Source organism: Indicator indicator, chromosome 3, assembly GCF_027791375.1.
Source record: "Indicator indicator isolate 239-I01 chromosome 3, UM_Iind_1.1, whole genome shotgun sequence".
Lineage (NCBI taxonomy): Eukaryota > Metazoa > Chordata > Aves > Piciformes > Indicatoridae > Indicator > Indicator indicator.
Window position 1 is genome coordinate 9,844,593 of NC_072012.1, and position 12,775 is coordinate 9,857,367.

Consider the following 12,775-nt stretch of genomic DNA (forward strand, 5'->3'; position numbering starts at 1 on the left):
GAAGGAGACGAGAACAGGGTGGTAGTAAAAAAAGGAAATGCAAAGCCAGTTTCACACAACACATAAAATAACAAAGCTTACAGTTAGGAAAAAAATTAATTAAAGAAAATACAATTAGTGCCCAAAAGCATCTGAGGCAAGCAGCAAATGGGAGTTAATTCCCAGGACACAATTTTTGGTGCTTAATTTCAGTGGATAAATTGCCTAGCTGTGTCCCTGAGTTTTTTCTTCCCTTAAGAAGGAGGAGAGGGTCCATCAGAGCTGAATTAACACCTCCCCCAGAGCAAGTTTGCTCTCCCTATTGTAGAAGAAATCCAGAGAGGTTGTCAGCTCACTTAGCCTCTCTTTTAGTCTTTTAAGTTGAGTAGTATGAATAGTCTTCAAAATGCCTTTGGGTTTTCCTTTACCCAGAGATTGAGCGAATGCTCCTTTTCATTCTCAGCCACAGGAATTAAACAATAAGATCAAAATCTTGTAATCTCCTTGGGAATTCCTTTTAGTTGTATAGGATCTAAAAATGCTGAGTTTCCCCTAAATAGCTGGGAAAATGAAAGCAGAGGCTAACCATAGAGTTGTCTTTTGGTGCAAACTTTTCCAATGTCTGGTGCCTATGCCACTTGTGAAACAAGTGCCTTAACCAATTTTAATACCCATGCACAAGTTTAAATGTCATTAAGCAGGTTCCTTATTGATCTTATGGTCTGCATACAGGAAGCAGAAGAGGACCTGGTACCAAAGTAAACTTTATTATTCCCAATTTTTTTGGCTTTTCATATTACCAACTTATGAAAAGGACTATCCTATAAACCAGGATTGCAGCAGGATCTCCACAGAGGTGTATTGAGTGTATTGCTTTCAGTAAAAGCAGCATGAGATGAGATGTTGAATTTACAGCAGTCCCTCTGCCTTAGCACTCTGTGGAACACATTACAAACAACCACCATGTGAAAACTGCTGTCTTTATTCTTCACCAAAGAAAACTTTTAAAGCACATATAACTGTACTGTAGAAACATACAGGGCAAAAATAAAAAAAAAAAAAACACCTAGATCTTCATTTTACAAATGAGATGAAAATTTTAAATTTACAACTGCACCTTCCCTGTCAAAAAAAAAAAAATATCTTCTACAGTTTCCTGAGAGCAGCTGAAATGCCAAAAAGAATATACTTGACAGCCTTTGGCCATGCTTGCTCTCCAGTGAAACTGAATGTGCAGCGACTCACAGATTCATAGAATGGTTTGAGTTAGCAGGGACCTTGAAGATCACCTAGTTCAAACCTCTCTGCCATGGGCAGGGACACCTTCCACTAGACCAGGTTGCTCAAGGCTTCATCTAACCTGGCCTTCAACATCTCCAGTGATCCACAACCTCCCTGAGCAACCTGTTTCAGTGTCTCACCACCTTACTATTAAAGAATTTCTGTCTAACATCCAGTCTAAGCTTCAATCCATTCCCTCCCTTTCTTACATCCAATCTAAGCTTCAATCCATTCCCTGCCTTTCTAACATCCAGTCTAAGCTTCAATCCATTCCCTCTCATCCCATCACTACAAGCCCTAGTAGAAAGTCTCTTCCCATCTTTCTTGTAGCCCCCTTTCAGGTACTGGAAGGCTGCTATAAGGCATTACTTTCTCCAGGCTGAACATCTCCAATTCTTGTAGCCTGTCCCCACAGGAGAGGGGTTCCAGCTCTCTGATCATCTTTGTGGCCCTCCTCTGGACCTTCTCCAGCACTTCTTATGCTGGGGGCCCAGAACTGGACACAGTACTCCAGCTGGCATCTCACAAGAGGGGGAGAATCGCCTCCCTCCTCCTGTTGGTCACACCTCTTCTGATGCAGCCCAGGATACAGGTGGCCCTCTGATGCAGATGAGGATTTCAGATTCAAGGGGAAAAGATTGGTGAGTGAAGTTTAGCCATCCATACAGTTGCATGCAGGAGGTTTTTTTCCCAGTAATCAGTATCACAAACTGCAATCACTTACAACTTCCCCTGCCTTTCCAACTTTGATATATATATATTTTTTTTGCCCTTAGACATAGTTTGATGTGCATGTTCCACGTTTTGTGGCCATCACCGACAAAAAAGAATGTTGGATCTTTACTGTTGGGTCTGTCCTGCCTTCACTGTGGGAACTGTGGAAAGGAAACCTGCTCTCATTCTGGCCAGTTATGAAAATTGCTGTGAATGCAAATTATCTCTAGCTTCATAAGAAGCATTTTTCTGTTGGACACCAGTTGTGCTTTCAAGAGTGAAAGGCACATCAAATTATTTGCATGGGAAAGCTGGCAAAAGGGAAAGTCTTGGTTTGTTACATTAGCTATCACTTTGGGGTTTTAACCTTAAACTAAGAAAAAAAAATTCATGGAAATATGTTTGAACCTTTAAGTGACCTACTCACAACATGCTTTAGATTTTTTTCAGAGATTGGCAAACCTTCTGATGAGTTTCATCTACTTTCCCAGCTGTCATTCTAGGGAAAAAAAAAAAGAAAAATAGTATTACCATTTGCTGTAGAAACTTTCTGCAGCTCTATTAACAAGTTTCCCATGATGTAATTAGAAAGAAGGTGCAGTGTTTTCTTTGGCATCTGTGAGTAGAATTCTGTACATATTTATGATGCTATAAACCTAGGGCAACTCAGTTCAATTTAATGAAGTTATTTTGGCCTTAGTTCATGTGGAATTTGGCTATACCTTTATCTGTAGCTGGATATCTTCCCCCAAGGGCAAATGCAACAAAGGATGTACATTTTTCTTTAGATTTCATATAGGAAGAGACTATTCTCAGCATCAAGGAAGGTGCTACTGTTCTGACCAAGGTAAATGCTGTAAAATCTTAAAGGTCCAGATTAAGGTAAAGTTTTCAGGTATGTCCATACTTGTTTGAATAAGCTGAAAGATGTGCCTTCAAGCCTCTCCTCTACACCTCTTATTCCTCTCTGTTCACTAACCTGTAACATAAGGCTCGTGTTCAAGAACCATTGTGGAGTCATATGCCACATTTCCATTACCAAACATTTGTCTCACAGAATCACAGAAATGTCAGGGCTAGAAGGGACCTCAAAGATCATCTAGTTCCAATATCCCCTGTCATGGGCAGGGACACCTCACACTAGATCAGGTTACTCAGAGCTACATCCAGCCTGGCTTTAAAAATTTCCAGGGATAGGGCACCTACCACCTCCTTGGGCAACCTGTTCCAGTGTCTCACCACCCTCATGGTAAAGAATTTCTTCCTAACATCCAATCTGAATCTGCCCATTTCTAATTTTGCTCCATTCCCCCTAGTCCTATCATTACCTGACACCCTCAAAAGTCCCTCCCCAGCTTTCTTGTACGCCCCCTTCAGATACTGGAAGGCCACAAGAAGGTCTCCTTGGAGCCTTCTCTTCTCCAGACTGAATAACCCAAACTCTCTCATTGTGTCTCCATCTCTTTCTCATCCGAGCCAAGTGGAATCTCTGGTGGAAGCAAGGTCAGTGCTTGTGCCGGTTTCTCTGTGCCACTGATGCAGGCAGGTGACTTTGGACTGTGATACCAAACACAGCCATGTTCATTGCTGTTTCTCACAGAATACAAAAAAGTGCTTTGGACTTGGAGTCTAGCATCTCTCATCCAGAGAAGCCTGTACACAAAAGGCCTTTGCATAAAGCCTTGTTACTACCCTTCCTTTTTTTTTCCTAAATGAAGAAGAAACAAGAAAGGTATCTAGAGCAGGAGGGTGGGAGGGAATTAAGTTTTAATGGAAACACATTTCATCTTTCGTTTTTCTTCTTGCCATGAAACATTAACATAGTAAACAAATTGATCTTAGCTCTTAAAATCTTTAATAACATACAGCATTTTGAGAGTTTTGTCACGTCCTGGGTTAAACCATGTTGTGTTGCTGCTCGCATTCAAGCATCTATCGTCACAGTTCTTGAACATCGAACTACATTTAAACAAAACAAAAATAATAATAATAATAATAAAAATAATAAAGTTGTGTGTAACCCACTTCTGTTCACAGACACCTTCGTTACAAGGTTGCCATTGGAGGAGGGGGAGGAGGGCAGGGAGGATGTTTCAGTACATCAGTGAGAATGGTGTTTTCTGAGCAAAACTGTTTTATCTTGGGACGTCATAGTTCAAAGTCCATGTGTTCCCATGGTCAGCCCCTGCTTCATGCCATACAGTCAGTACCTTTCTGCAACCCTACATGAGCAAAACTTTCACAGGATGCTCTGTGACGTTATATTCTAGACAGCTAATCCATTCGTAAGACTGTTACCATGGTGTTACAGTAGCTGACAGAGCTATTTGAAAGAGGGGTAAGTAAAAAGAAAAAAACAAACAAACAAACAAAAAAAAAAGAGAGAGAAAGTGTCACTTTGGTCCACTTTTCAGAGTGGTTGGTGTTATAATATATAACCTTCTTTTTTTTCTTTTTTTTTTTTTTTAATGCAGTGTAGTTCACAATAATTTAAAATACTCTATAGACATTTAAACGATATACAATAATATAACTTAGTTGGATTCCTCAATTGTACTTTAACAAATACTACCCTAAGATATTTACAGTATCTAGTACCATCAGACTGTGCATTACTGTGCTTGGGAGCTTTATTTGCTTCCTGTCAAGAATGTAGTGGAAGTACAGTATATCACTACTATTCAACAATACCCATGAGTCAGAGGGACTTCAGACTATATGGGGGGTTGACTAGCATTTTTGGGGGGGAACTGGGGGGGGCTGTTGGCTTCTGTGGAGTTGCACTAAGTGTTCACACCAAGGCTGCTAATTTAAGAAACCAACGACGACAACGATGGAAAATGAGCTCTTCAATTTTTGGATTGCTCCACGGGGCGCTCATCTAAAGGATCTGTTTTTCAGAAGGTAAGTGCTTGGGCTCAGAAAGGCACATCCTCATGAGTGTTCAAATGAAATCCCCCAAACAATTAGTTGCTTTTGATAATACAGGCCCACACATTAGGGAGGTAACCCTGGCTCGTTCACATATCCAGCACGGGAGCTGGCGGAGTGGTAGGTCCACCGGTCCCTTGCCCCAAGAGCACCGTGTGGTGTGTGGGGAGTCCTCCCGTGTCAGGTGGGGCAGGCTCACAGCTGTGCAGCCTCCCTCAGTAAAAATCATGAAATGAAACCCAAGCTAGAAATGCATTGGGAATTTTTTTAATCCAAGTTTCCAGAAAATCAGGTAGGGACCTTTGCTACAAGCAAACATTTGTCTGGTTAGGTGTGCTGTGTAATAAAGTGGGCTCTTGAGCTTCAAACCACTAGATTTTACAGTAGTAAAAGAGCTGAGGATTTTTTTTCCTTTTTTTTTTTTTTTTTAAATCTCTCATAGGGAAAAATGTGAATTAGAAAGGAGTGCTGGTTTAAAAAGTCAGCTTCTTTCTAAACATTCATGTATTTACCAGGAGGGTACATCATTGCCAACCTTAGAATAACGATGACACAGACTAACTCGATTCTTAGCTTTCTTATGCTCGTGATGCCACCACAGCTCCCAGGTTGCAGCACCCAGGAGCTCAGCTACCTGGTTTTTATTAGCTTCTCAGTTCATACTGAGCATAGGTTATTTAAAACTATTGAGAATATCAACTTTCAACTGTTCAAGGCAAAATGCAGCTCTTGGAAGGTCCTTCCGGTACATTTGGCGGCAAAGCAAAACCTTTGCTGTTTGTCGAAGCGTGTCTTTGTGTCCTAAAACCCCCTTGGAGGACCTGAGAGCACCTCAAGCTTGAGTCTAGAAAGAGTCATTCAGGAGGCAAGCAGGAGAAGTCTTTTTTTTTTTTTTTTTTTTTTTTTTGTCAAGCATTTGTAACCACAGTTTTGTGTGATCTTTTTGCTCAGTTCTGGCAATCGCTTAAGGCCTACAGTAACTGAACTCTCTAATAGTGGAGTGACAACAGATCAGTAGCATTGAAGAACTTAGGGAGAACCAAATACAAATACAAAAAAAAATAATCATAAAAGTCAAAAGAGTTCCAATAAGTTTACATTTAGTACAGAATTAAGACATAGCTACCCGTTAGTGCTTAGAATTTTGTGATACTATTAAAACATAAATAATTCTCTTTTTTTCTTTTAATGTTCATTCAAAGAGTTCCAGTGTCACTGGCAGCTGATGTGGTTTTCTGAAAGTGATTTTTGTTGTTGTTGTTGTTGTTTTTCCCCAACTGGTAGTGGAGTATTTCCACCATAGGTTTCTGTCTCCCTGCCAGTTGTTTTCTCTCTACCTACTTTCTTTAAAATTTAGGTTTGAGGGGTTTGTTGGTTTTTCTTTTTTCTTTTTTTTTTTTTTTTTTGCAGCAAGGCTGCTGTGTTCTAGTCAGTGAAGATTTCATTTTCCTTTAAAAAAGAAAATGAAAAAAATTGGGAAAATAATTTTTAAATGAAAAATTGAAAAAAATGGAAAAATGGGAAAAAAACAAAAAATGGGAAAAAAGGGAAAATGGAAAAAAAAGGGGAAATGAAAAAAAGGAAAAATGGAAAAATGGGAAAAATAAAAAGTTTAAAAATGGGGGAAATGACAAAATGGGAAAAAAATTAAAAATTAAAAAAATGGGAAAAATTAAAAAATTAAAAATGGGAAAAAATGGAAAAAATGGTGAAAAAAGAAAAAATGGGGAAAATGAAAAAGGAAAACAGGGAAAAAATGAAAAATGGGGAAAATGAAAAAATGGGGGAAAAAAGAAAAATGGGGAAAAATGAAAAAAATTTAAAAAATGGAAAAAATTTTAAATGGGGGGAAATGAAAAAAGGAAAAAAACTAAAAAATTTGTACAGGGCTCAACAGTTTTGTTGTTGCAAAACAGGTGAAAGTGTCTTTTCCTTTTAAATGCCACAGGGAGCTGCAATGCAATCAGCTTCTCTGATTTGTATAACTTAAAATATTTACTAGGAGAAATCTACAACACCCAGGATTGTATTTAAAAAAAAAATTTTAAAAAAAAATAGGAAACAGAGAGAAATTTCATGTGGCAGTCAACATCACCTTATTCCTGTTGCCCTGGTTTCCAAAGCAGTTGCAACAGCCAGCCAGCCAAAAAAAAAAAAAAAAAAAAAAAAAAAAAAAAGCACCATCCTTAGAGAAGTGTAAGTAGTGGGGAGGGAGTGGTTGTTGTGGGTCTGGGTGTTTCTTTCTTTTCCCAAAGATTAGATGTGCAAAACGATGCTGTCATCATCCGTGATATTCCATACTGCCTTCCCCGGCGGCAGCGGCGATCTGGGCTCCGTTCGTCGGCAGGCGACGCCGTTATTTGCAGGTGAACACCTCTGTCCGCTCGCTGCAGGTGTTGCACTTGACAAAGCAGCACCAGTGGAATTTGCAATTGCACTGCCACACCTTGGTGTACTGGTGTGTGTTGTACCCTCTTCCGCAGCACATCATGTCGCACCCGTCCGCATTGGGGGAGGTGCGGTTGCAGAGCCGTCCCTGGGTACCGACGCTCCCCGTGGAAGCGTCTTCCTCACAGTAGTTGGGTGACTTTTCGATGTACACTAAATCCGTCTCCATGGGTTTCTGGTAACTTTTGATCTGCTTGATCTTCAGGAAGGTTGGCTGTCTTAACCTGCTGGCTCGTACCACCTCCACCTGCACAGCCGCGTTGTATTTCTCCTTCAAAATATATCCAATCTCTCGGAATTTCGGAAGCGTGGTCCAGCAGGTCTTAGTTGTACAGGAGCCTGAAACTCCATGGCACTTGCATTCCAATTTCATTCTCTCTTCCAGAACCTGTGTGCACAGACATTTGTGTATGGTTAGTGGAGGAAAACACTGCTGAAAGTTTGCCGACATCTCACTCTGTTTGCTTCGCTGCAGCTGGTTGAAAGCTTCCAACTGCAGGCCTGCAGACTTCCTCACCTGCCAGCAGAGTGCTTGGAACAGGTTTTGTTTTACATGGGGCCTGCTTGGAAACTCAGTGCATTCTCATTTTGTTGGAAAACATTTGCATTTGTTTCCAAATACTGAAGGATATTTACTTATATTTCAGAAGCCAGATCTGAGCAGCCCTGTGGAGAAGGACTTGAGAGTCCAAGTGGACAGCAAGTTCTCCATGGGTCAGCAATGTGCCCTTGTGGCCAAGAAGGCCAATGGAATCCTGGGGTGCATTAAGAGGAGTGTGTCCAGCAGATCCAAGGAGGTTCTCCTCTCCTTCTACTCTGCCCTGGTGAGACCACCCCTGGAGTATTACATCCAGCTTTGGGCTCCCCAGTTCAAGAGGGACAGGGATCTGCTGGAGAGGGCTACCAGGATGATTAAGGGACTGGAGCACTGCATTATGAGGAGAGGCCGAGAGCCCTGGGGCTGCTTAGTCTGGAGAAGGGAAGACTGAGAGAGGATTTAATAAATGCTTATAAGTATCTGAGGGCTGGGGGTCAAGAGGGAGGGACAGGCTGTGCTCACTTGCACCCTGTGATAGGACAAGGGGCAATGGATAGAAACTACAGCACAGGAGATTCCACCTCAATATGAGGAGGAACTTCATTGTGAGGATAACAGAACACTGAAACAGGCTCCCCACAGAGGGTGTGGACTCTCCTTCTCTGTAGACTTTCAAGAACTATCTGGATGCATTCCTGTGTGATATGTGCTAGATTCTATGGTCCTGCTCTGGCTTGGGGCTTGGATTCAATGATCTCCAGAGGTCCCTTCCAACCCCTAACCCCTAACATCCTGTGATCCTGTGAAGTCTTAAAGAGCCAAATTACTTTAAAATCACTTAAAAATATACTTTTTTCAAACAATTTTTGTTTTGAAAAACAAAAGGGAAAATTAAATGAAGTGTTTTAAGATTCAGAATGCTTAATCTTTGCTGCTTTAAGCAATGCTCAAAGGAAGTTTCAGAAACATTGACCAGCCTTAATACCACAGAACAACATATTGCTGTGTGGCTGAACAGACCTTCATGGTCACTGCATGTGCCATCAGTGGCAGCACCAGCAAATCTATTAACTATTCAACCCTCAGAGCAGATCACCCCCTTTCAAAGCAGCACTCCTTGCAGTACCCAGCCCAGCTATCAAGAACCTCATGAGGGTAGGGAGGTTCTAGAGAAGGACTTGGATAAATTAGATTGGTGGGCCAACATTAATGGGATGAGTTTCAACAAGGCCAAATGCCAGGTCCTACACTTAGGTCACAGCAACCCCAAGCAATGCAACAGGCCTGGGGCAGTGTGGCTGGTAAGGTGTCTGGCAGAAAGGGACCTGGGGGTTCTAATTGACAAGCAACTGAATCTGAGCAAGCAGTGTGCCCAGGTGGCCAAGAAGGCCAATGGCATCCTGGCTTGTATTAGAAATGCTGTGTCCAGCAGGAGTAGGGAGGTGATTGTCTCCTTGTACTCAGCTCTGGTGAGGCCACACCTCGAGTTTTGTGTTCAGCTTTGGATACCTCAGTACAAGAGAGATGTGAAGGTGCTGGAGGAAGTGCAGAGGAGGGCAAGGAAGCTGGGGAAGGGCCTGGAGAATAAATCTTATGAGACATGACTGAAGGAGCTGGGGCTGTTTAGTTTGAAAAAGAGGAGGCTGAGGGGAGACCTCATTGCTCTCTACAAGTAGTTGAAATTATGGAGAAGCTTGGTGCTAGTCTCTTCTCACAGATCATTAGTGATAGAACAAGAGGGAACAGCCTCAAGCAGCGACTGGGTAGGTTTAGACTGGGCATTAGGAAACATTTTTTCATGGAAAGAGTGATCAGGCATTGGAATGAGCTGCCCAGGGAGGTGGCTGAGTCACCAAGCCTGGATGTGTTTAAAGGTGGTTTGGATGTGGTGCTTGGGGATAGGGTTTCAGGGTGAACCTTGCAGAGTAGGGTTATTGGTTGGACTTGATGATCCTGAGGGTCTTTTCCAACCTGAATGTTTCTGTGATTCTGTGGACCACAAATAGAGTGTTTGCATCAGGGCAACAACTGTGCAACATTAGAGGAAACAAAATGCATTGAAGGGTCCTGTCGAGCTGTGAGCCAAAGAGAAATGGGAGTGCTTATTATGGCTGTCACTAGAAGAAGTTAACCTAGAGGAGATTAGTCCAGTGTCAGATGGTCTCTAGAAGGGAAACTAAGTAGTGGGTGCTTGGGCTCAACCTCTGCTCCCGACCTCTGCTGCAGCTGAGCCACATCACAGCTGGCACATGCCTCCTTCCCTGGTGCATGCCCAGGGGGAAGGCAAGCCCAGCTCCATGTGCATGGTGGAGGGCAAACCAGCCTCACGGAAGCGTCTCTGTTTTTCTGCCCTCGTGCTACCACTTAAGCCTGACCACAATTACACCCACAGTCATCATTAGCTTATGAAAATCAAGGCCTAGGAACAAAGCAAACTGATCTTTCCCTTTCTCAATGGGATGCTAACAAAGAAATATGAGCTACCAAGCTTGTCTTAAAGCATTACTGATGCTGCAGACCATCTCCTGTAGTGGTTTTGTTGCAGATCCCAGAACATGACTGAAATGGGCAAGGGATAAAAGGGCCGAAATCTGAGTACAATGGCATAATGAAGCAGAAGGGAAGCAAAAATGCTTACTGTTTAAGAAACTGGCCTTAAAATAAAAGCTGCACAGATCTGCTTATCCCTGCAAATAGAGGGCACCCTTCTGAGTTGTTTGAGTTTAACTTAAATTGTATGCTTTGGGGTTTTCCCAGATTTCTAGGGTTTGAATATTAAAGAGATTATTTGGTTTTGATTCTTCCTTGGCAACATCCAGTAGCAGCAAGTACAAGACAGATGAGCATCCTGTTCAAAAACACCCTAAACCTTCTGGAACCACAGGGTTTTCCCAGGTTAGGGTCAAGCCAGCTTATCGGAGGCAGAAAATGTGATTCCCAGGAAGGTTGACTGGGTTAGGGAAGAAGTTCCTTTAGCTGCAACTATTCTAAAAAACAAAATCAGCAAGGCTGTTATGAGCTGTTTTTCCAGTGGACACTGTAAAGACCATTGACAGATTGTATCACCTTCCTGTCTTCCCTATGGAAAAAAAAAAAAAGAGAAAACTGTATGCTTTCTGTTGCAGTGGCAGCATTTCCATGGCAGTGAGTAGAGAAATGCCTTATGAAGTACTCTAGGGTACTTCAGTATTCTCCATGGTCTCCTCTACCTCATGCTTGTGCAGAAGGATGTGATTTTTTTTTTTCCTAAGACCCCCAAAAAAGTTTCCAATCTTGTTCCACAAACCTGCTTTAAAATAATCTCTTGGTGCATGCAGATATATATAAAAGTGCTGTAAGTTTGACTTGATACTGCTGAAATGTGCTTTTGGAAACCAGCCTCTTTGTGCAGCTTTCTCAGCCACTGCTCAACACACAGCTGCAGCCAAAAGAACTGCAGCACAATCCACAACAAAAGCTGGATGCAGGCAATCTTCTCTACACCTCCACCAAAGAGCACTAAGATCTAAGGGCTTCCAGGAAAGCATTATCAGTGGGATGGTTCTGCCACACCTGATTCGTGATCTTCTTCTCCCTAAGTAGTAAATCTTGGTGAACAGTACACATTTCGTCATGCTCTATGTATTTCTGACATCTGGTTTTGAGCTGAAAAGGCCCAGTAGGTAACTTGCTCAGCGACTGGGAGGAGGTGAGGCTTGGGAAACTGCTAAATTTTTTTGGAGGGGTGATGGGCTTAACGCTCAGGGCACTTCCAAGGAGCTTCTGTCTCTATCATCGATGTATTTCCCTGATACAGCAGAAAGCGTCATTGCTCCTGAAGGCAAAAATATCACCCATCCTGGTGTCCTAGGTGTTTTCTTTGTATATTTATACAGAGATGTGTGTGTGTACATTTGTCTTTCTCTGTGTATTCGATGGAGATGCTGCCATTTATATACTGCACTGCCCAGCACCCTCTGTAGCAGGATCTCCAATAGCTTTATCCTAAGTCTTGATTTCTCCTGTTGTTCTTGTCTTTCTGAAGGTCGAGTTTCATGACTCATTCTCCTGTACAGAAACCTGATTTCACTGCTGTGATTTTTTTTTTTCCCAAAGGTTCCCATTGTTTATGATGGTGGAAGAACTGGAGGCTCAAAAAAAGCAGAAGTTTGAAAAACTGTTAATTCATGATCCTGAAGCCAATCTCACAGGTTTGTTTGGGTGGTTTTGTTTGTTTGTTTGTTTGTTAATTAGTTTTGGAGGCTTTGCTGATGAATCTGAAATGCTTGGGGTTACAACACTGAGCACAGACCAAATCATCAGGTAGCTAAATTCCTGAACACTATAATTTGTTCATCCACAGTCAGATGTGAATATAAAATCGTGCCCAAAAGCTTGGAGTTCAGGGAATGCAAGGCCCAAACTAAGCAGTTTCTAAGCAACTATTTCTTTTCCCCCTCCTTCCACCCAGATGCTGCAGGGTGTTCCTCTTTGCTGACAAGGCAGCACATTTCAGTTTTCCCAGAGTTGTATCTGTCTGCAGAGTATCTCAGCTTCCTACTCACCAGCAAGGTGCAACTGGACCTGGCAAAGGTGTCAGGATTTGACCCCATTCACAGAGTGCTGTGAATGAAGACAACTAATGGTTTTCTTCCTAAATGTCCCTTCAGCTCAATTTTCCTCAGCAAAATTCCCATCAAAGCTTTGACCCTGAGCCTTAAAGGTACTTATTTACTCAGATCTAACACCATGCCAAGCTTAGGTGCCTGATTAAAGATTGAAAATCATTAGCTGGTAGGACCCACTCTCTCAACGGTTTCATTTGTCATATGTCAGTACCTGGTATCTAATCTTGAATGGTTTACAGCAAGATCTACTTCCCAGAGCAAATTCCCATCCTTGGAC

General features: G+C 42.1%; 1 protein-coding gene across 2 annotated transcripts in view; it reads right to left on the bottom strand.

Moving 5' to 3' along the window:
- Positions 1-7,261: 7,261 nt before the first annotated feature.
- Positions 7,262-12,775, bottom strand: part of WNT7B (Wnt family member 7B) — a 114,648-nt gene continuing 109,134 nt past the window's right edge. For both annotated transcript variants that reach the window (XM_054399376.1, XM_054399375.1), the window contains exon 4: positions 7,262-7,741. In XM_054399376.1, coding sequence (XP_054255351.1) covers positions 7,262-7,741 — 480 coding nt within the window. The remainder of the gene's footprint in view (positions 7,742-12,775) is intronic.